The sequence below is a fragment of the Salvelinus alpinus genome, chromosome 32 (genome assembly GCF_045679555.1).
Source record: "Salvelinus alpinus chromosome 32, SLU_Salpinus.1, whole genome shotgun sequence".
Lineage (NCBI taxonomy): Eukaryota > Metazoa > Chordata > Actinopteri > Salmoniformes > Salmonidae > Salvelinus > Salvelinus alpinus.
The window spans coordinates 29,497,128-29,521,005 of record NC_092117.1 but is presented as its reverse complement, the minus strand read 5'-3'; the positions used below and the strand labels follow the sequence as shown (position 1 = coordinate 29,521,005).

At 45.7% G+C, this 23,878-nt stretch overlaps 1 protein-coding gene across 1 annotated transcript in view; it reads right to left on the bottom strand.

Annotated features, from left to right (window-relative positions):
* Positions 1 to 291: 291 nt before the first annotated feature.
* The window catches only part of LOC139562403 (storkhead-box protein 1-like), a 58,647-nt gene continuing 35,060 nt past the window's right edge, over positions 292 to 23,878 (bottom strand). The window contains exons 2-4 of the mRNA XM_071380103.1: positions 5,067 to 5,219; positions 1,959 to 4,812; positions 292 to 1,009 (exon numbers count right to left, since the gene is read on the bottom strand). Of these exons, the coding sequence (XP_071236204.1) occupies positions 856 to 1,009; positions 1,959 to 4,812; positions 5,067 to 5,219 (3,161 nt within the window). The 3' untranslated portion in view covers positions 292 to 855. The remainder of the gene's footprint in view (positions 1,010 to 1,958; positions 4,813 to 5,066; positions 5,220 to 23,878) is intronic.

Genomic DNA, 23,878 nt, shown 5'->3' with positions numbered 1-23,878 from the left:
ATGACCTGATTTTAAAAAATGATTAAAAAAAACAAAAACAAGTTAAACAACCCACGTCATCTCGCAATCACCCAACACTAAACCACCTCAATTCCTAACCCGAGCTCTCCCAGAGCCATGTTGATGTGGCTGGGATTTCTCTCCATGTACACCTTGTCCCTGGAGCCTCCACCTATACCCAGGACTTAAAAAGCTAAGCCCTAGATGCTGGTGGAGGAAGGGTTACATGGAGAAGCAAAAGGTACTACTTAATTTCTTAAATGTCAACAAAACATTCAGTGAGGCGGTGGCTTGTGTGGTACATAAATATTTATTTTTGTTACACATGGCTACAAGGAAAGGTATGAAAATTCAATTTCAGGCCTAGTGGAAGGACCATGCAAACTCATAGTACTTACCTCCTACATCCACCTATCGATTGATCATGCATTCATTGCAGCAGATTCACTAGTCGTTAGCCGAATACGTCTCAGGATATTCCTGTTAAATGTTATATACAGAAAGGGGAGGAATATAATATACAAGGACATCCACTGGGGCAGGTCTGGGTTGAGCACCCACAAGTTGCTCTTATACACTATCCTGGGAGGACTGGATAACTAACCAGCATAGACAATGAGGAAAAGCTAGATGTTCACAGCAAGTTTATGACAGCAGTGAAACAAGCAGATGCTGGAATGTCCATGAAGATAGGCTGTGAACACCATATCTGATTGCACATTCTTCTTACTTCCCACGCTTTCTGATGGCGGAACAGACGGCGCTGCATCATGGGACTCATGGGCCATCACACAGAGCTGCGTCAGGGAGCTTATTGTCCCTCCCTCGGAGATGCACTCGGGGGACCTATGGTTTCTATACGTTCATGACTGGTGTGAGCTGTAGCAAAGAGCTCTGTGGTCTCATGGCGGAGCTCTTGGAGTGCAGTTTCTCCAGGTTCTGTAGGAAACCTCTCCTCTTTAGACCCTCCAGAATCACTGTGTTGTTGGTTGCCAGAGTCACACGGGTGCTGTAGGGAGAAACATAGAAGAACCGAGTGTAAATGCATAGTATAAATTATAAAACGCACACAACAAGCTCCTGTGGGGAGATGAACCATATCAGTAGGATAGAAATACAATATGGAATACACTGATAGACACACATTCACATTCAGGGAAAGGGGAAGGGGATACCTAATCAGGTACTAACTATACTGTGAAATTCAGGGTGAAAAAAAACTACTCTTCACCACAAAAGGGAAAAAGCCAAGTTCTTTAAAAGTTCATGCAAAACTTTTCCCCTCTTCAATGTTAAACGTGAGGGTTTACCCATTCATTATTCACAGTAATCATCCCCCTCTGTATAAATACTGCCTGGTCTAATTGGCTACGGGGTGTTTGTTCAGCTTTATATCCATTTACATGAAAAGGGAAGAGAGGGAAGGCACACCGCCGACCAGGGCCAATGGTCATCTAACTACCTCCAGCCTCAGCTTATTTTCACTGCAGCTCCACATTCCTCCACCCTCCCTGGGCCAGCGCTATAGGCAGTTGGCCCTGTAGGCCCTGTTGCCTCTACCTCAGCCACAGACAGAGCCTAGGTTTACAGCTGGAGAAAGGGGTCTAGGTCACAGGTGAGAAGACAAATAAACAGGGGATTTAAGGGCCAAATGCCTCTATGTGTTTCTGGCAGACTGGGACCTTAGAACAGGAGAGGAGAGTATGGGAGGAGGATAGGTCCTGCTGCCCGGAACAGTTCCATTCCTGGGGCATATTCATTAAGGGAGAAGAGAAGATATAAGAGTATTTTGTCTTTCATAAAAAAGACTAATGCTGGTGAATATCATGGTCAATTAATAATAAATAGGTAGTGCAAATTGTCACAATCCCTTCACAAAATATAATGAGACCTTTTGTTAAAAGTGTTATAACTGCAATCCATTGATGTTCGATGATGATTAATACAAAGAAACTAACCGTGGCGAGTCTATCCCGCTGTCTCCTGTGTTGCTCTGACTCTCCCCTGCCTCCCCCATCATCTTTCCCCCTCCGGCTCCACTGGACATGCCCAGACTGATACTTGAGCTCTGAAGGCCTCCTCTCTCCTTCAGGGTCTCACAGCCCCCCTTTTCCTCCCCGTCTTCCTCTACTCCGCAACCCCAGTGAGCCGACTCCCCGTCCCCCTCGTCTGCTGACTTATGGAGGGTCTCAGCGTCAGACTCCACCTCGCTGGTCTGGCAGTAGTCAAATATGCTGCTGTCTGCCGCCCCAGCATGCTCCAAACCCTCCAGGGAGAGGCTGGCGTCCTGCCGTCGCTCCCCAAGGATCGGGGCTCCTCGCCTGGGGCTGGGATCGCTGTGGGTCCCTGGTGACGGCTGGCTGAGGTGGCTAAGGGTAGAGCGGCTCACTCTGACGCACCTCTCCTCATCCTGTCCGTGGGGGCTGTGAGGGGACAGAGAGGGGTATTGGTGGATGGTAGAAGAGTGCTCCTCCGCATAAGTGCTATCCCAGTCTCCTTGGAGAGAATGGGGGTCGGGGAAGTGGGGTTGGGGCTCGTGGTAAGAGGAGTGAGGTTGGTCCTGGTAGTGAGTAGGGTCTTGGTGGTCGAAGTGAGTGTCTTGGTATATGGTCTGAGGATCATGGTAGAGGGACTGAGAGTCATGATAGTGAGACATTCGTGTTTGATAGATCTCTCTGTTGTCAATGACTCCCTCTTCACTCAGATACAGAGAACTACAGGCATCCTCATCTTCTTCCTCTGCTCTCTGGTAAAGCCTGTGATCATCTTCTATAAACTCATCACTCTCTATCATAAAGCCATTACTCTCCACCATTAACCCATCAATGTCCTCATGCTCATGACCTGGACTCCTGTGCTCTCTACTGCCACCACTGCTGTGTACCAGACCATGCTGGTTGGGGGTGGTACTGCAAGCCTGTTGGTGAGAGGAGAGCAGGTCAGGCCTGTGGGTTAGGTCTCCCTGTGTGTCAGTGTGTTTGAAGGAGTGCCTGCGATGCACAGCAGGCTTTGGCCAGGGCACGGCCGGGTCGCACGGATGGGCAGGGACTGGGTCATAGAGGTGGGTACTAGGGAGGTTGGCATCAGAGTCTAGGGTTTGGCTTGTTACTGCTGGGTGTCTATGGTCCGTTGTACTGCCATATTCTGCTTGCTGTGTCGTTCTATGCTTTCCCTCCTTCTCCTTCCCTCCCTCCCTGCTGTCCCTCCCTCTGTTCTTTCTCTCCCTCTGATATCTAACCTTGTCGTCTATCCTTAGGGTGCTACTCTGGGGGTATGCCGAGCTGTAGTCTGACGGTAATTCTCTGGGGGGTTTGGTGTCAGAGGGGTGCAGGAGTAGGGGGTCGGTGGTGAACACCCTCGAGTGGAGACGGTCACATGACCTGTCCTCGGTTGTATAAGACTTTCCAGCATGCTCTGTGTCATCAGCGGTCGCTTTGGCTTTGTGCGGGTCCCAGGATTTGGAGCGGTGTCCCACTCGTTCTCTCCTGCCTCCTCCTGAAGTCTTCCTCTCTTTCCCCTCCTTCGCTTCCTTTCCCTCTCTCCTCCTCTGTTCTTTGTGGGTCATGCTAGGGGCCACAGTCTGGGTTGGGGTTGTATCTTTCCCAGGTGGTTGACCCTCAAAGGGGTTGTCAATGCGTTTCTTATAGAGGCTTTTCCCCTCCACCGCTCCTGGATCATCTCTATGGTCTGGTTCATGGATAGGGACCTCAGGTCTGAGGCGAGAGGGGACCAGGTCATCCCTGTCTAGGTCCACATCCACACACACTGGGGCCTTAGTCTTCAACCTGTCTTTCTGTTTCTCCCCGGAGGAATGCGTTCTCTTGCTGCGAGACGCCTTGGAAGTAGATCTCCTGCCCCCAACCCCTGCTCCGAGTACGGGCCGGGAGGAGTGTTGTTGTCTGGGCTTGGAGCTGGTCAGGATCTCAGTGGACATGCCCTTGTCCACCACCTTGTCCCCTCTGTCTACCCTGTCCCCCTTGTCCAAACCTTTATCCCTTTCCACCCCTCTTTCCCCTCGTCTTTCTGTTTCCGTCCCTCTCTCCCCTCCTCTCTCCCCCAGTTTCTTCATAAGTACAGTGTGGCGTGTCAGGTTGTCCACAGTGAGCTCAGGGTTGATGCGTCTGATGATGGCATGCTCCAGGTCTCTGGGCAGATTGTTCAGATCCTCCTCGTCCCTCACCGGCCACTCCTCCGGAGGGAACTGACCCGAGAACAAGGCATATTCTTTCTTCACTTTCTCCTTCTTCCCTCCATTTCTCCTGAAGAGGCTGAGGCCAAACCTCCTCCCCGGTTTGTCCTTGCGGCTGGCGGCAGTAGCCGTAGTGGTCTTGCTGACCTCGCTAGCCTGGTAGTCTGCGGCCGTCGAGGTCGACTGGTGCTGGACTTGAGGCTTGTGGTCCCGGGACCACTTTAGACTCTTCCCTGTGCACTCGCTAATAGAAACAGAAACCGAGTGCTGGTCTGGGAGAGATGGAGGAACCATGGTGGCTGTAGTGGTTGTAGTAGCAGGATTGGTCACGTTCTGGGCAGGGGCAAAGCAGCTGCAGGACTTGCAATGGGCCACCAGAGGGGGCTGTGAATGGCTCTCCAGGGTGTCATTACTGAGCAGGTAGGTGATGGGGGGAGGGGATGGCAGCTCGTTGTCTCCAGACCCTGAGGTCCACCAGCTCTTCTCTCTCACCAGGCTGTTGGTGATAAAGTAGGTCTGAGGAGTGACAATGAAATAGCCCTCTCCTGTGTGGTAGATCTTCCTCTCTTTGATCAACGAACCCAGAGCGTTGTACAGGATGTCCTGAGTAGGGATGGTCATACCTGGCAGGAAGAGAGAGAGAAGATCAGCCTCATTAGTTAATACAGTTTATCTCCTATAAATCTCATAAAAGTTACTGTATATCGGCAGATGAACTCAACTAGTTTACAGTCAGACTTAAAACTGCACGTTAAGCATTAGTACACTAGATATAATTCTCCCCTTTTTGACACCTACAATTACTCTATTGCAGGAGCACCTGTGGTTGAATGTATGCAGTGATATGAAGCTCTCCCTATACATCTGTATAAGTTACCTGGGTGAGCCTTGGTCATGTGACTGATGAGGGCTTCCTGGTTGACGGTGATATTGGAGGAGTTCATGTCTGAGATGACACAGCAGAGGACCTCGGCTAGAGGGAGGAACTGAGACTGGGCCACTGGAGACATCTGCACCGGGGACAGGTCACCTGGAACGCACACACACGCACACGCACACACACACACACACATACATTGTTAGACTGGTGTAAAACACACACCTTAATTAGGCAGATCACCAGCAATACACACCTTGAATAGACTGTTGTAACACACACCTGGTTACACCAACATCTGTTGGCAACTTTTACTTTGTGGTCTATATCCTTTTCCCAGTAAAAATATTAATGTCATGCCCAAGATGAATTAGTTGATAACTACATCATTCCATTAATACTGGGATGGACTACATCATTCCATTAATACTGGGATGGACTACATCATTCCATTAATACTGGGATGGACTACATCATTCCATTAATACTGGGATGGACTACATCATTCCATTAATACTGGGATGGACTACAGCATTCCATTAATACTGGGATGGACTACATCATTCCATTAATACTGGGATGGACTACAGCATTCCATTAATACTGGGATGGACTACATCATTCCATTAATACTGGGATGGACTACAGCATTCCATTAATACTGGGATGGACTACATCATTCCATTAATACTGGGATGGACTACAGCATTCCATTAATACTGGGATGGACTACAGCATTCCATTAATACTGGGATGGACTACAGCATTCCATTAATACTGGGATGGACTACATCATTCCATTAATACTGGGATGGACTACATCATTCCATTAATACTGGGATGGAAATACATCATTCCATTAATACTGGGATGGACTACATCATTCCATTAATACTGGGATGGACTACAGTATTCCATTAATACTGGGATGGACTACATCATTCCATTAATACTGGGATGGACTACATCATTCCATTAATACTGGGATGGACTACATCATTCCATTAATACTGGGATGGACTACATCATTCCATTAATACTGGGATGGACTACAGCATTCCATTAATACGGGGATGGACTACAGCATTCCATTAATACTGGGATGGACTACATCATTCCATTAATACTGGGATGGACTACAGCATTCCATTAATACTGGGATGGACTACATCATTCCATTAATACTGGGATGGACTACATCATTCCATTAATACTGGGATGGACTACAGCATTCCATTAATACTGGGATGGACTACATCATTCCATTAATACTGGGATGGACTACAGCATTCCATTAATACTGGGATGGACTACATCATTCCATGAATACTGGGATGGACTACAGCATTCCATTAATACTGGGATGGACTACAGCATTCCATTAATACTGGGATGGACTACAGCATTCCATTAATACTGGGATGGACTACAGCATTCCATTAATACTGGGATGGACTACAGTATTCCATTAATACTGGGATGGACTACATCATTCCATTAATACTGGGATGGACTACATCATTCCATTAATACTGGGATGGACTACAGCATTCCATTAATACTGGGATGGACTACATCATTCCATGAATACTGGGATGGACTACAGCATTCCATTAATACTGGGATGGACTACATCATTCCATTAATACTGGGATGGACTACAGTATTCCATTAATACTGGGATGGACTACATCATTCCATTAATACTGGGAGTGACCACGTAATTGTCATGTTTTGTCATTGATCATCATGTCTTGTCCCTGTGCTTCCCTCTGCTGGTCTTATTAGGTTCTTTCCCTCTTTCTATCCCTCTCTCTCCCCCTCCCTCTTTCCCTCTCTCGCTCTCTCTCTCTATCGTTCCGTTCCTGCTCCCAGCTGTTTCTCATTCTCCTAACGACCTCATTTACTCTTTCACACCTGTCCCCTATTTTGCCCTCTGATTAGAGTCCCTATTTCTCCCTCTGTTTTCCGCTTCTGTCCTTGTCGGATTCTTGTTTGATGTTTGCTGTTCTGTGTCCTTGTTCCGCCCTGTCGTGTTTTTGCCTTCTTCAGATGCTGCGTGTGAGCAGGTGTCTATGTCAGCTACGGCCTGTGCCTTCCTGAAGCGACCTGCAGTCTGTGGTCGCGTCTCCAGTCGTTCCTCTCTACTGACGAGAGGATTTCAGTTTCCTGTTTTGGATTTACCTTTAATAATATCCAGGAGAATTATTGTTTGTTTAAGACTGGAATAAAGACTCTGTTTCTATTACGTCGCTTTTGGGTCCTCATTCACCAGCATAACAGAAGAATCCGACCAAGAATGGACCCAGCGACTACGGATTCTCGCAACACTGCCGTCGAGATCCAGGGAGCAATGCTCGGCAGACACGAGCAGGAATTGTCTGCTGCTCGTCATGCCGTTGAGACCCTGTCCGCTCAGGTCTCCGATCTCTCAGGACAGTTTCAGAGCCTTCGTCTCGTGCCACCAGCTACTTCCTGGTCTTCCGAGTCTCCGGAACCTAGGGTTAATAACCCACCATGTTACTCTGGGCAGCCCACTGAGTGTCGCTCCTTTCTCACCCAGTGTGATATTGTGTTCTCTCTCCAGCCCAACACATACTCAAGAGAGAGAGCTCGGATCGCTTACGTCATATCACTCCTTACTGGTCGGGCTCGGGAGTGGGGCACAGCTATCTGGGAGGCAAGGGCTGAGTGTTCTAACGTTTATCAGAACTTTAAAGAGGAGATGATACGGGTTTTTGATCGTTCAGTTTTTGGGAAGGAGGCTTCCAGGGCCCTGGCTTCCCTATGTCAAGGTGATCGATCCATAACGGATTACTCTATAGAGTTTCGCACTCTTGCTGCATCCAGTGACTGGAACGAGCCGGCGTTGCTCGCTCGTTTTCTGGAGGGACTCCACGCTGAGGTTAAGGATGAGATTCTCTCCCGGGAGGTTCCTTCCAGCGTGGACTCTTTGATTGCACTCGCCATCCGCATAGAACGACGGGTAGATCTTCGTCACCGAGCTCGTGGAAGAGAGCTCGCGTTAACGGTGTTTCCCCTCTCCGCATCTCAACCATCTCCTCCCACCGGCTCAGAGACTGAGCCCATGCAGCTGGGAGGTATTCGCATCTCGACTAAGGAGAGGGAACGGAGAATCACCAACCGCCTTTGCCTCTATTGCGGTTCTGCTGGACATTTTGTCATGTCATGTCCAGTAAAAGCCAGAGCTCATCAGTAAGCGGAGGGCTACTGGTGAGCGCTACTACTCAGGTCTCTCCATCAAGATCCTGTACTACCTTGTCGGTCCATCTACGCTGGACCGGTTCGGCTGCTTCCTGCAGTGCCTTGATAGACTCTGGGGCTGAGGGTTGTTTTATGGACGAAGCATGGGCTCGGAAACATGACATTCCTCTCAGACAGTTAGGGAAGCCCACGCCCATGTTCGCCTTAGATGGTAGTCTTCTCCCCAGTATCAGATGTGAGACACTACCTTTAACCCTCACAGTATCTGGTAACCACAGTGAGACCATTTCCTTTTTGATTTTTCGTTCACCTTTTACACCTGTTGTTTTGGGTCATCCCTGGCTAGTATGTCATAATCCTTCTATTAATTGGTCTAGTAATTCTATCCTATCCTGGAACGTTTCTTGTCATGTGAAGTGTTTAATGTCTGCTATCCCTCCTGTTTCTTCTGTCCCCTCTACTCAGGAGGAACCTGGTGATTTGACAGGAGTGCCGGAGGAATATCATGATCTGCGCACGGTCTTCAGTCGGTCCAGAGCCAACTCTCTTCCTCCTCACCGGTCGTATGATTGTTGTATTGATCTCCTTCCGGGGACCACTCCCCCTCGGGGTAGACTATACTCTCTGTCGGCTCCCGAACGTAAGGCTCTCGAGGATTATCTGTCTGTTTCTCTCGACGCCGGTACCGTGGTGCCTTCTTCCTCTCCCGCCGGAGCGGGGTTTTTCTTTGTTAAGAAGAAGGACGGTACTCTGCGCCCCTGCGTGGATTATCGAGGGCTGAATGACATAACGGTTAAGAATCGTTATCCGCTTCCCCTTATGTCGTCAGCCTTCGAGATTCTGCAGGGAGCCAGGTTCTTTACTAAGTTGGACCTTCGTAACGCTTACCATCTCGTGCGCATCAGAGAGGGGGACGAGTGGAAAACGGCGTTTAACACTCCGTTAGGGCATTTTGAATACCGGGTTCTGCCGTTCGGTCTCGCTAATGCTCCAGCTGTCTTTCAGGCATTAGTTAATGATGTACTGAGAGACATGCTGAACATCTTTGTTTTCGTTTACCTTGACGATATCCTGATTTTTTCACCGTCACTCGAGATTCATGTTCAGCACGTTCGACGTGTACTCCAGCGCCTTTTAGAGAATTGTCTCTACGTGAAGGCTGAGAAGTGCGCCTTTCATGTCTCCTCTGTCACATTTCTCGGTTCTGTTATTTCCGCTGAAGGCATTCAGATGGATCCCGCTAAGGTCCAGGCTGTCAGCGATTGGCCCGTTCCTAAGTCACGTGTCGAGTTGCAGCGCTTTCTCGGTTTCGCTAATTTCTATCGGCGTTTCATTCGTAATTTCGGTCAAGTGGCTGCCCCTCTCACAGCTCTGACTTCTGTCAAGACTTGCTTTAAGTGGTCCGGTTCCGCCCAGGGAGCTTTTGATCTCCTCAAGAAGCGTTTTACATCCGCCCCTATCCTTGTTACTCCTGACGTCACTAAACAATTCATTGTCGAGGTTGACGCTTCAGAGGTGGGCGTGGGAGCCATTCTGTCCCAGCGCTTCCAGTCTGACGATAAGGTCCATCCTTGCGCTTACTTTTCTCATCGCCTGTCGCCATCGGAACGCAACTATGATGTGGGTAACCGCGAACTGCTCGCCATCCGCTTAGCCATAGGCGAATGGCGACAGTGGTTGGAGGGGGCGACCGTCCCTTTTGTCGTTTGGACTGACCATAAGAACCTTGAGTACATCCGTTCTGCCAAACGACTTAATGCACGTCAAGCTCGTTGGGCGTTGTTTTTCGCTCGTTTCGAGTTCGTGATTTCCTATCGCCCGGGAAATAGGAACACCAAGCCTGATGCCTTATCCCGTCTCTTTAGTTCTTCTGTGGCTTCTACCGACCCCGAGGGGATTCTCCCTGAAGGGCGTGTTGTCGGGTTGACTGTCTGGGGAATTGAGAGACAGGTAAAGCAAGCACTCACTCACACTGCGTCGCCGCGCGCTTGTCCTAGTAACCTTCTGTTCGTTCCTGTCTCTACTCGTCTGGCTGTTCTTCAGTGGGCTCACTCTGCCAAGTTAGCTGGCCACCCCGGCGTTCGGGGTACGCTTGCTTCTATTCGCCAGCGGTTTTGGTGGCCTACTCAGGAGCGTGACACGCGCCGTTTCGTGGCTGCTTGTTCGGACTGCGCGCAGACTAAGTCAGGTAACTCTCCTCCTGCCGGTCGTCTCAGACCGCTTCCCATTCCTTCTCGACCATGGTCTCACATCGCCTTAGACTTTATTACCGGTCTGCCTTCGTCTGCGGGGAAGACTGTGATTCTTACGGTTATCGATAGGTTCTCTAAGGCGGCACATTTCATTCCCCTCGCTAAGCTTCCTTCCGCTAAGGAGACGGCACAAATCATCATTGAGAATGTGTTCAGAATTCATGGCCTCCCGTTAGACGCCGTTTCAGACAGAGGCCCGCAATTCACGTCACAGTTTTGGAGGGAGTTCTGTCGTTTGATTGGTGCTTCCGTCAGTCTCTCTTCCGGGTTTCATCCCCAGTCTAACGGTCAAGCAGAAAGGGCCAATCAGTCGATTGGTCGCATATTACGCAGCCTTTCGTTTCGAAACCCTGCGTCTTGGGCAGAACAGCTCCCCTGGGCTGAGTACGCTCACAACTCGCTTCCTTCGTCTGCTACCGGGCTATCTCCGTTTCAGAGTAGTCTTGGGTACCAGCCTCCTCTGTTCTCGTCCCAGCTCGCCGAGTCCAGCGTTCCCTCCGCTCAGGCTTTTGTCCAACGTTGTGAGCGCACCTGGAGGAGGGTCAGGTCTGCACTTTGCCGTTACAGGGCGCAGACTGTGAGAGCCGCCAATAAACGTAGGATTAAGAGTCCTAGGTATTGTCGCGGTCAGAGAGTGTGGCTTTCCACTCGTAACCTTCCCCTTACGACAGCTTCTCGCAAGTTGACTCCGCGGTTCATTGGTCCGTTCCGTGTCTCTCAGGTCGTCAATCCTGTCGCTGTGCGACTGCTTCTTCCGCGACATCTTCGTCGCGTCCACCCTGTCTTCCATGTCTCCTGTGTCAAGCCTTTTCTTCGCGCCCCCGTTCGTCTTCCCTCCCCCCCCCCGTCCTTGTCGAGGGCGCACCTATTTACAAGGTACGGAAGATCATGGACATGCGTTCTCGGGGACGTGGTCACCAGTACTTAGTGGATTGGGAGGGTTACGGTCCTGAGGAGAGGAGTTGGGTTCCATCTCGGGACGTGCTGGACCGTTCGTTGATTGATGATTTCCTTCGTTGCCGCCAGGGTTCCTCCTCGAGTGCGCCAGGAGGCGCTCGGTGAGTGGGGGGGTACTGTCATGTTTTGTCATTGATCATCATGTCTTGTCCCTGTGCTTCCCTCTGCTGGTCTTATTAGGTTCTTTCCCTCTTTCTATCCCTCTCTCTCCCCCTCCCTCTTTCCCTCTCTCGCTCTCTCTCTCTATCGTTCCGTTCCTGCTCCCAGCTGTTTCTCATTCTCCTAACGACCTCATTTACTCTTTCACACCTGTCCCCTATTTTGCCCTCTGATTAGAGTCCCTATTTCTCCCTCTGTTTTCCGCTTCTGTCCTTGTCGGATTCTTGTTTGATGTTTGCTGTTCTGTGTCCTTGTTCCGCCCTGTCGTGTTTTTGCCTTCTTCAGATGCTGCGTGTGAGCAGGTGTCTATGTCAGCTACGGCCTGTGCCTTCCTGAAGCGACCTGCAGTCTGTGGTCGCGTCTCCAGTCGTTCCTCTCTACTGACGAGAGGATTTCAGTTTCCTGTTTTGGATTTACCTTTAATAATATCCAGGAGAATTATTGTTTGTTTAAGACTGGAATAAAGACTCTGTTTCTATTACGTCGCTTTTGGGTCCTCATTCACCAGCATAACAGTAATGTCATTAGTCCCACAGAAGCGACCACAGGTTCTGCCTGTCAGGCTTTCACATATCACCTCTACTATGTCTTCAGCTAAGAGAGAGGCTAGAGAGGGGGGGGTTAACAAAACCCTAACAACCACCCGGTCCTCCTTTAACAGGGCTTATAATCAATGGACTTTGAGGTGATTTAGGTAAACCTTGATTCAAGTCCACAGTTAATAGTTATTTTTTCTGTTGCTCTTGAATGGTTTTATGTACCACCTACACTGCCTGGTGGAAACTACCACAATGCTTAATATTTAACTCTAGGTTACATTATAATAGGTTAAGTACTCACAATCTTGGATGGCCACTTTAGTGCTCTCCCACCCTAAGCTGTTAAATGATTAGCCTAACCACAAGCCTGGTAGGCCTAGTCTACTCTCCTTACTATCCAACCCCAGACACAGAACAGTCACTACCAGACATGACCATGACCTCAATAACACCTGGGATATTGCTTTTCATTCACAACAACACATGCTGTTTCAACAAATTCTTGGTGTTAAACCATATGGTGTGTTTGTGTGATTCTCCCACCGCTCCTTAGGCCAAAAAACAGTGTCTGGCAAACACATCTCTCCCTGCAGAGTAAACATTCACCTCCCTCACACACTGAAACCACTCATGTCAGGGAAAATAAACCACTAATCAGATGGTTGGATGAGACACACACACCCGAGGCAGTCTGCAGAGGAGCTAAACCGCAAATAAAGTGCACTCTATACATCCTGTAAGAAACAACGTGAAATGTGAAAACAATGACTTCTTCACACTGACATCCCATGCAAAAATGCCATTCATTTTGCCAAGCTTTAAATACCAAGAAGACCTCAGTCTGAGAAGCTATCTAGATTTATTAAATGACAACAACAAGGCTATTTTAGCCTCACTACAGACAACAGACTGTTAAAACCCAGTCTAATCCCAACCCCCCTACACCATCACCACATACAACAGACTGTTAAAACTCAGTCTAATCCCAACCCCCCTACACCATCACCACAGACAACAGACTGTTAAAACTCAGTCTAATCCCAACCCCCCTACACCATCACCACAGACAACAGACTGTTAAAACCCAGTCTAATCCCAACCCCCCTACACCATCACCACAGACAACAGACTGTTAAAACTCAGTCTAATCCCAACCCCCCTACACCATCACCACAGACAACAGACTGTTAAAACCCAGTCTAATCCCAACCCCCCTACACCATCACCACAGACAACAGACTGTTAAAACTCAGTCTAATCCCAACCCCCCTACACCATCACCACAGACAACAGACTGTTAAAACTCAGTCTAATCCCAACCCCCCTACACCATCACCACAGACAACAGACTGTTAAAACTCAGTCTAATCCTCAGAGCTGATGTTTCACAGAGTGGTCCTTCCCTTAGGTCTTAGCTATCTATTGTGTTCACTTCCTACGGCAATGGCTGCCAGGCTGGCTGCATAGCATCAGCTTATGGCTGGGACTGACACAGTCTTGTGGGGGGAGATGGAGGAAACATTCATGATGAGGAAGGTGTTAGTGTGGCATCTTGAGCAGGGCTGGGTGCACTATCTTCTGCGCCACAAAGGTCCAGACCTCCTGGCAGGTGTTGTAATGTAGCCTACTTAGAAAGGGAGATAAGGATATCCTGTCTCAGACGGTCTCATGGTCGGTCTTCTATAGAGACATCAACAGAGAAAAGGAAGGATTGCCATAGGCTGCAGAAATTAGGTCCCCTAGCAACACAATCCCTTCCCTGGGGAGAGGGAGAGAGAAGAGAGTGTGAGAGAGACAGCGAGAGAGAGACAGACAGAGAAAGAGAGAGCGAGAGACAGATAGAGACAGAGAGAGACACACAGAGAGAGAGAGAGAGAGAGACATATAGAGAAAGAGAGAGCGAGAGACAGATAGAGACAGAGAAAGAGAGACAGAGAGAGAGAGAAAGACCGAGAGAGAGACAGATAGATACAGAGAGAGAGAGAGAGAGAGAGAGAGAGAGAGAGAGAGAGAGAGAGAGAGAGAGAGAGAGAGAGAGAGAGAGAGAGAGAGAGGAGAAGAGAAGAGAAGAGAAGAGAAGAGAAGAGAAGAGAGAGAGAGAGAGAGAGAGAGAGAGAGAGAGACAAACACCAAATTGAGACTCTGCATGCAGAATTCTGCAAAAATATCCTCCGTGTACAACGTAGAACACCAAATAATGCATGCAGAGCAGAATTAGGCCGATACCCACTAATTATCAAAATCCAGAAAAGAGCCGTTAAATTCTACAACCACCTAAAAGGAAGCGATTCCCAAACCTTCCATAACAAAGCCATCACCTACAGAGAGATTAACCTGGAGAAGAGTCCCCTAAGCAAGCTGGTCCTAGGGCTCTGTTCACAAACACAAACACACCCCACAGAGCCCCAGGACAACAGCACAATTAGACCCAACCAAATCATGAGAAAACAAAAAGATAATTACTTGACACATTGGAAAGAATTAACAAAAAAACAGAGCAAACTAGAATGCTATTTGGCCCTAAACAGAGAGTACACAGTGGCAGAATACCTGACCACTGTGACTGACCCAAACTTAAGGAAAGCTTTGACTATGTACAGACTCAGTGAGCATAGCCTTGCTATTGAGAAAGGCCGCCGTAGGCAGACATGGCTCTCAAGAGAAGACAGGCTATGTGCACACTGCCCACAAAATGAGGTGGAAACTGAGCTGCACTTCCTAACCTCCTGCCCAATGTATGACCATATTAGAGACACATATTTCCCTCAGATTACACAGATCCACAAAGAATTTGAAAACAAATCCAATTTTGATAAACTCCCATATCTACTGGGAGAAATTCCACAGTGTGCCATCACAGCAGCAAGATTTGTGACCTGTTGCCACAAGAAAAGGGCAACCAGTGAAGAACAAACACCATTGTAAATACAACCCATATTTATGCTTATTTATTTTAACTTGTGTGCTTTAACCATTTGTACATTGTTACAACACTGTATATATATAATATAACATTTGTAATGTCTTTATTGTTTTGAAACTTCTGTATGTGTAATGTTTACTGTTAATTTGTATTGTTTATTTCACTTTTGTATAATATCTACCTCACTTGCTTTGGCAATGTTAACACATGTTTCCCATGCCAATAAAGCCCCTTGAATTGAATTGAATTGAAATTGAGAGAGAGAGAGAGAAGAGAAGAGAAGAGAAGAGAAGAGAAGAGAAGAGAAGAGAAGAGAGAGAGAGAGAGAGAGAGAGAGAGAGAGAGAGGAGAAGAGAGAGAGAGAGAGAGAGAGAGAGAGAGAGAGAGAGAGAGAGAGAGAGAGAGAGAGAGAGAGAGGAGAAGAGAGAGAGAGAGAGAGAGAGAGAGAGAGAGAGAGAGAGAGAGAGAGAGAGAGAGAGAGAGAGATAGAGAGAGAGAGAGAGAGAGAGAGAGAGAGAGAGAGAGAGAGAGAGAGAGAGAGAGAGAGAGAGAGAGAGAGAGAGAGAGAGAGAGAGAGAGAGAGAGAGAGAGAGAGAGAGAGAGAGAGAGAGAGAGAGAGTAAACAGGGGTTAAGGCAGAGGACAAAGGATGAATAGAAGAGTGTCCTTATGCTTCAGGGATATCTCCCTCCTTTATCTCCCTCACTTTCTATTCATTTCTCCCACTCTCCATTTCCTTTCTCCTCTCAGTCTTGAGGCCTATAAACACTGTTGTCTAGAAGATCACACCCTACCTAAAAAGTATATTATTGAGTTGAACATCAACAGGTTGGAAAAATAAAGGATGTCTATAGTACAGTATCAGACTGGACCAGGATGTCTATAGTACAGTATCAGACTGGACCAGGATGTCTATAGTACAGTATCAGACTGGACCAGGATGTCTATAGTACAGTATCAGACTGGACCAGGATGTCTATAGTACAGTATCAGACTGGACCAGGATGTCTATAGTACAGTATCAGACTGGACCAGGATGTCTATAGTACAGTATCAGACTGGACCAGGATGTCTATAGTACAGTATCAGACTGGACCAGGATGTCTATAGTACAGTATCAGACTGGACCAGGATGTCTATAGTACAGTATCAGACTGGACCAGGATGTCTATAGTACAGTATCTGGCTTGTCTCTTTCTCTGGCTTGTCCCTCTCTCTGGCTTGTCCCTCTCTCTGGCTTGTCTCTCTCTCTGGCTTGTCCTCTGGCTTGTCTTTCTCTCTGGCTTGTCCCTCTCTCTGGTTTGTCCCTCTCTCTGGCTTGTCTCTCTCTCTGGCTTGTCTCTCTCTCTGGCTTGTCCTCTGGCTTGTCTGTCTCTCTGGCTTGTCTCTCTCTCTGGCTTGTCCTCTGGCTTGTCTCTCTCTCTGGCTTGTCCCTCTCTCTGGCTTGTCTCTCTCTCTGGCTTGTCCTCTGGCTTATCTCTCTCCCTGGCTTGTCCTCTGGCTTATCTCTCTCTCTGGCTTGTCCCTCTCTCTGGCTTGTCTCTCTCTCTGGCTTGTCTCTCTCTCTGGCTTGTCTCTCTCTCTGGCTTGTCTCTCTCTCTGGCTTGTCCCTCTCTCTGGCTTGTCTCTCTCTCTGGCTTGTCCCTCTCTCTGGCTTGTCTCTCTCTCTGGCTTGTCCTCTGGCTTGTCTCTCTCTCTGGCTTGTCCTCTGGCTTGTCTCTCTCTCTGGCTTGTCCCTCTCTCTGGCTTGTCTCTCTCTCTGGCTTGTCCTCTGGCTTGTCTCTCTCTCTGGCTTGTCTCTCTCTCTGGCTTGTCCCTTTCTCTGGCTTGTCTCTCTCTCCACAGATTCTCTATGTGCATTTATTGTGGAACACCAACAGGTGTGAAACCACCAAGCTGCCTGTACAGTAGCAGATGGACCTGGTTGTTATTATTTAGTCTAACATTAGAAAGTGTGACCAGCCCTCTAATAGAGCTCAGTGCTCTAGCTCTCTTTTCTTCAGGGGAAAGGAAGGGACTCTATGTTCCTGGAACATTACACCGGGACACGGACATTAAACCCTTTGTCAAACGCCACATCAATACCCCTCTGGGTACCATGGCAACAGCACCCCGTGCCACGAGGCGGGGAGACAGTATTCTAGTGAGTAGAACAGGAGATGGAAGCAACAGGAATATTAACATTCTAGACTACCTTAGGATGTTCATTGGTATTAGTTTTGAACTAGGCCTATGTCAGGTGTACTTGTAATGGTATTAATGTAATTACTGTACGAAATCACTTATCAAAACAAGCAATGTACTGTACGAAATCACTTATCAAAACAAGCCATGTACTGTACGAAATCACTTATCAAAACAAGCCATGTACTGTACGAAATCACTTATCAAAACAAGCCATGTACTGTACGAAATCACTTATCAAAACAAGCCATGTACTGTACGAAATCACTTATCAAAACAAGCCATGTACTGTACGAAATCACTTATCAAAACAAGCCATGTACTGTACGAAATCACTTATCAAAACAAGCCATGTACTGTACGAAATCACTTATCAAAACAAGCAATGTACTGTACGAAATCACTTATCAAAACAAGCAATGTACTGTACGAAATCACTTATCAAAACAAGCCATGTACTGTATGAAATCACTTATCAAAACAAGCCATGTACTGTACGAAATCACTTATCAAAACAAGCAATGTACTGTACGAAATCACTTATCAAAACAAGCCATGTACTGTACGAAATCACTTATCAAAACAAGCAATAAACTGTACGAAATCACTTATCAAAACAAGCCATGTACTGTATGAAATCACTTATCAAAACAAGCCATGTACTGTATGAAATCACTTATCAAAACAAGCCATGTACTGTATGAAATCACTTATCAAAACAAGCCATGTACTGTATGAAATCACTTATCAAAACAAGCAATGTACTGTACAAAATCACTTATCAAAACAAGCAATGTACTGTATGAAATCACTTATCAAAACAAGCCATGTACTGTACGAAATCACTTATCAAAACAAGCCATGTACTGTATGAAATCACTTATCAAAACAAGCCATGTACTGTATGAAATCACTTATCAAAACAAGCCATGTACTGTATGAAATCACTTATCAAAACAAGCCATGTACTGTATGAAATCACTTATCAAAACAAGCCATGTACTGTATGAAATCACTTATCAAAACAAGCAATGTACTGTATGAAATCACTTATCAAAACAAGCAATGTACTGTATGAAATCACTTATCAAAACAAGCAATGTACTGTACGAAATCACTTATCAAAACAAGCCATGTACTGTATGAAATCACTTATCAAAACAAGCAATGTACTGTATGAAATCACTTATCAAAACAAGCCATGTACTGTATGAAATCACTTATCAAAACAAGCAATGTACTGTACGAAATCACTTATCAAAACAAGCAATGTACTGTATGAAATCACTTATCAAAACAAGCAATGTACTGTACGAAATCACTTATCAAAACAAGCCATGTACTGTATGAAATCACTTATCAAAACAAGCAATGTACTGTATGAAATCACTTATCAAAAAAAGCCATGTACTGTACGAAATCACTTATCAAAACAAGCCATGTACTGTACGAAATCACTTATCAAAACAAGCCATGTACTGTATGAAATCACTTATCAAAACAAGCAATCTACTGTACGAAATCACTTATCAAAACAAGCCATGTACTGTACGAAATCACTTATCAAAACAAGCCATGTACTGTATGAAATCACTTATCAAAACAAGCAATGTACTGTATGAAATCACTTATCAAAACAAGCAATGTACTGTACGAAATCACTTATCAAAACAAGCCATGTACTGTACGAAATCACTTATCAAAACAAGCCATGTACTGTATGAAATCACTTATCAAAACAAGCAATGTACTGTATGAAATCACTTATCAAAACAAGCAATGTACTGTATGAAATCACTTATCAAAACAAGCAATGTACTGTATGAAATCACTTATCAAAAAAAGCAATGTATACAATCTTCTGATCTAGGACATATTTCTTCTCATACATCAAATAGTTTCTCATAGAGTAAAAATAGACAGAAAAATCTAATCTCACACATAACAAGCTATAAATAACGTTTATTTAAATCATACAGTACTCATAGGGTACTCATACAGTACTCATACAGTACACATGCATATACACACACTCTCATTCAAATAAACACATACAAGAACACACACATACATGTAATAGTGCCAGACATGCACACAAGCATATACAGCTGGCATTGCTGTTATGATTTCAGTTGTCCTTGATGTCCTTTGTTTTAAATGTATTATTATTATTATTTTTAATTGCATTGTTGTTTGCTGTTTTCTTCTGTCTTTTCCTTTTTTCTCTTTAGTTCATTCTCTTGGTTGTTGGTGCATTGGGGGGTTCATTCTCTTGGTTGTTGGTGCATTGGGGGGTTCATTCTCTTGGTTGTTGGTGCATTGGGGGGTTCATTCTCTTGGTTGTTGGTGCATTGGGGGGTTCATTCTCTTGGTTGTTGGTGCATTGGGGGGTTCATTCTCTTGGTTGTTGGTGCATTGGGGGGTTCTTGGGGGAATGGAATTAATTGTATTTTTAAAAATGTTTTTCTTCCGGGGGGACTGTGGGAGTGGTCTCGAATGGTTGAGGGACAGCTATTGGGGAACTGTGGGGGGTCTTGGAGGGTTCGGGCTTCACAAGATTGTGATCATGAAAAAGGAAACTATGACATATATTTTAAATCACTATCATGCACACATAAGGATGGCTCTGTTGCAGAAAGACTGATACATGTTTGATAGTGTATTGATGCTGTATTGTTTGTCCTTCATGTTCTAATACTTTAATGTTACCCCTTCCTTGTGTTTTTTGTAATAAATAATTATTTTAAAAAACAACGACAAAAAAACAACAGATGTAACGAATTTGGACCAAGGGATCAGTGGAATAAGTTTAGAGGGTGTAATACAATAGAATCTAATATTATTAATCTACAATGTATGTTCTTAACCCTGGGCAACATGGGCCTGGGAGGCTCGTAATACTTCTTGTATTCCCCCAAAAGTTTGTATTTAAATTTTTTATAAATGCACTGAACATTAAGCTTTAAAACTGCAAACTGTTCTCTCTGTCTCATGGCAAAATGTGTAGAATTGCAGGATATTACCTTTAAAGCTGCAAAATGAGCTCAGATGCCAAGAGGTGGGCCTTTAAAATGTTCCTTCCCAGGGCGCAATACTTGGTTCTTCCGGCCACACACTGCCGGAGTCATAGTGAAACTCCTTGTATGCTATTTTTATCTCACTCAAGTTGTGTTCTGATTACGAGGGGGTCCCTGATGAATTTGCTATCACAAAGGGGATATAGAGAAAACACTGTTCTCTCCTATCTCTTTTCTGCCTGAGAATGAGGTTGATAAATGCCACATGTACTCTATTCACATGGCTGTGCTTCTGCTGCTTTAGCCCTGTCGGGTCAGTCACATGAGTCCCACTAGACTAGACCTGTGATTACATTACAGCCTAAAGGCCTAAAAACATATCTAACAGCCAGGCCCCTTCTGACTGCCTATACAACATCAGAGATAACACGGGGCTAGTCAGTAGTAATTACTACACTACAACAACACCACTAGGGAATGTATACTGGATTAGAGACATCTATTCAAAATGAAGATGTCTGGAGTCAAATCAAATCAAACTATATTTGTCACATGCGCCGAATACAACAGGTGTAGACCTTACAGTGAAATGCTTACTTACAAGCCCTTAACCAACAATGAAGTAAAAAATATATATTAAAAAAAGTTACGAAAATATTTACTAAATAATAATTGAAAAAAATTAAAGTAATATACAGGGTACCGGTACCGAGTCAATGTTCCGGGGTACAGGTTAGTCGAGGTCATTGAGGTAATATGTAAATGTAGGTACTGTAGGGGTAAAGTGACTAGCCCTGTTGCCTGTGTGGGTTTCATACTCAAACCACTAGAACCATTATCTTCCATATGCTCTGTTGATTTCACTCTCTCTTACACACACAGACACGTATGCACACACAAACATGCGCAGTCGTGCACACACATGCATGCACGCACACACACAGTCCCCCCCCCCCCTTCTAATCTCCAGATCCTAACGATGTGGTCCTCATTCCACATTGTCACCAGCTACTGAGGCAGGAGACTCTTCTACAGACACCGTTCCCTCTGGTTCGCATTGATCGTCCTCTACATGGACCAGCGGTTCCAAACTTGGGGTCGCAATCCCTTGTGGGGTCGACTGATATGAAAATGGGGTCGCGGGAGAATTTGCAAACTCCTGAAAAAAAACTTTAATTTTTTCACATTTTGTTACGTTACAGCCTCATTCTAATATTGATAACATTTTTTCCCAGCAATCTACACACAGTATCCCACAATGACAAAGCGAAAACAGGTTTTTAGACATTTTTGCACATTTATTAAAAATAAAAAACAGAAATACCTTATTTACATAAGTATTCAGACCATTTGCTATGAAAGTCGAAATTGAGCTCAGGTGCATCCTGTTTCCATTGATCATCATTGAGATGTTTCTACAACTTGATTGGAGTGGTAAATTCAATTGATTCAACATGATTTGGAAAGCACACACCTGTCTATATAAGGTCCCACAGTTGACAGTGCATGTCAGAGCAAAAACCAAGCCATGAGGTCGAAGGAATTGTCCGTAGAGCTCCGAGACAGGATTGTGTCGAGGCACAGATCTAGGGAAGGGTACCAAAAAAATGTATGCAGCATTGAAGGTCCCCAAGAACACAGTGGCCTCCATCATTCTTAATTTGGAAGAGGTTTGGAGCCACCAAGACTCTTCCTAGAGCTGGCCCCCCGGTCAAATTGAGCAATCGGGGGAGAAGGGCTTTGGTCAGGGAGGTGACCAAGAACCTGATGGTCACTGTGACAGAGCTCCAGAAACTTGCAGAAACTTGCAGAAGGACAATCATCTCTGCAGCACTCCACCAATCAGGCCTTTATGGTAAAGTTGCCATACGGAAGCCACCCCTCAGTTAAAGGCACATGACTGCCCGCTTGGAGTTTTCCAAAAGGCACCTAAAGACTCCCAGACCATGAGATACAAGATTCTCTGGTCTGATGAAACCAAGATTAAAATCTTTGGCCTGAATGCCAAACCACACATCTGGAGGAAACATGGCACCATCCCTACGGTGAAGCATGGTGGTGGCAGCATCATGCTGTGAGGATGTTTTTCAGCGGCAGGGACTGGGAGACTAGTCAGGAATGAGGCAAAGATGAACGGAGCAAAGTACAGAGAGATCCTTGATGAAATCCTGCTCAGAGCTCTCAGGAACTCAGACTGTGGAAATAGTTCAGCCAGAGCGTGGACTTGAATCCGATCGAACATCTCTGGAGAGACCTGAAAATAGCTGTGCATTAACACTCCCCATCCAACCTGACAGAGCTTGCGAGGATCTGCATAGAAGAATGGGAGAAACTCCCCAAATACAAGTGTGCCAAGCTTGTAGAGTCATACCCAAGAAGACTCAATGCTGTAATCCCTGCCCAAGGTGCTTGAACAAAGTACTGAGTAAAGAGTCTGAATACTTCTGTAAATGTTATATTTCAGTTTTTATTTTTAATAACTTAGCAAAAATTTCTACAAACCTGTTTTTGCTTTGCCGTTATGGGGTATTGTGTGTAGATTGATGATTTAATAAATTTTATAATAAGGCTGTAACGTAACTAAATGTGGGAAAAGTCAAGGGGTCTGAATACTTTCCGAAAGCACTGTATACATATATTATATTGTCTTTGTATCTCAAAATCATTATAGTGTGGTTAACCTTAAAAAATTGAATGAAAATTGTTCAAATCTAAAAGATAATATTCAACAAGAGAGCACCCTTAGATCATGGGAAAAGGCTGCACTTGACCGTTGCACTTGAATCATTCCCACGGTGAATGGCAAAGCCTGCTACGCTATGAAACCACACACTATTGCAGAGACTTTGACATTACCAGCTGCAACTGATATGGTGAAAACAATGTGTGGGGAGGCAGAGGTACAGAAATTCACATCAATACCTTTGTCAGATAACAATGTTAAACAAAGAATTTATGCTCTTAGTGAACGACTCAAAAAGTCCCCAGTTTATGCTCTCCAATTGGATGTTAGGTGTGAGGGCCGACATGACCATGCATTGACTTACATGTCGGAGGATGCTATACACGAGGACATATTGTTCTGTCTCACGATTACCGAGCATGAAACGGCATATTGTGCCGCGTGGCTATATTGACGAAAAACAGATTCCATATGGGATTGAATGGTGGGATTTTGCACAGATGGGGCTCCATCTATGGCGGGACGGCAGACAGGCCTCTGCACTTAAGTTATGAATGTGTCTCCCTCTGCCATATGGACGCGGCAAAAGAGCGGAGCACAGAACTCATAAATATACTGCAGCAGGTAACTTTGATTGTAGACTACATCAAACCACATCCACTGCGCACACGCCTGTTGGCGAAACTATGTGGAGATATGGGATCAGAGCATGACAATGTTCTATTTCACACCGATGCTTGGTGGTTATCGAGGGGGATTGTTGGAAAGATTTTTGCAATTGAGAGAGTAACTGTTGTCATTCACAATGGATGTAAAGAAAAACAGTCTTGGATGACTTTCTGTGTAATGACTCCATATCGTTTTCTTTATTTTA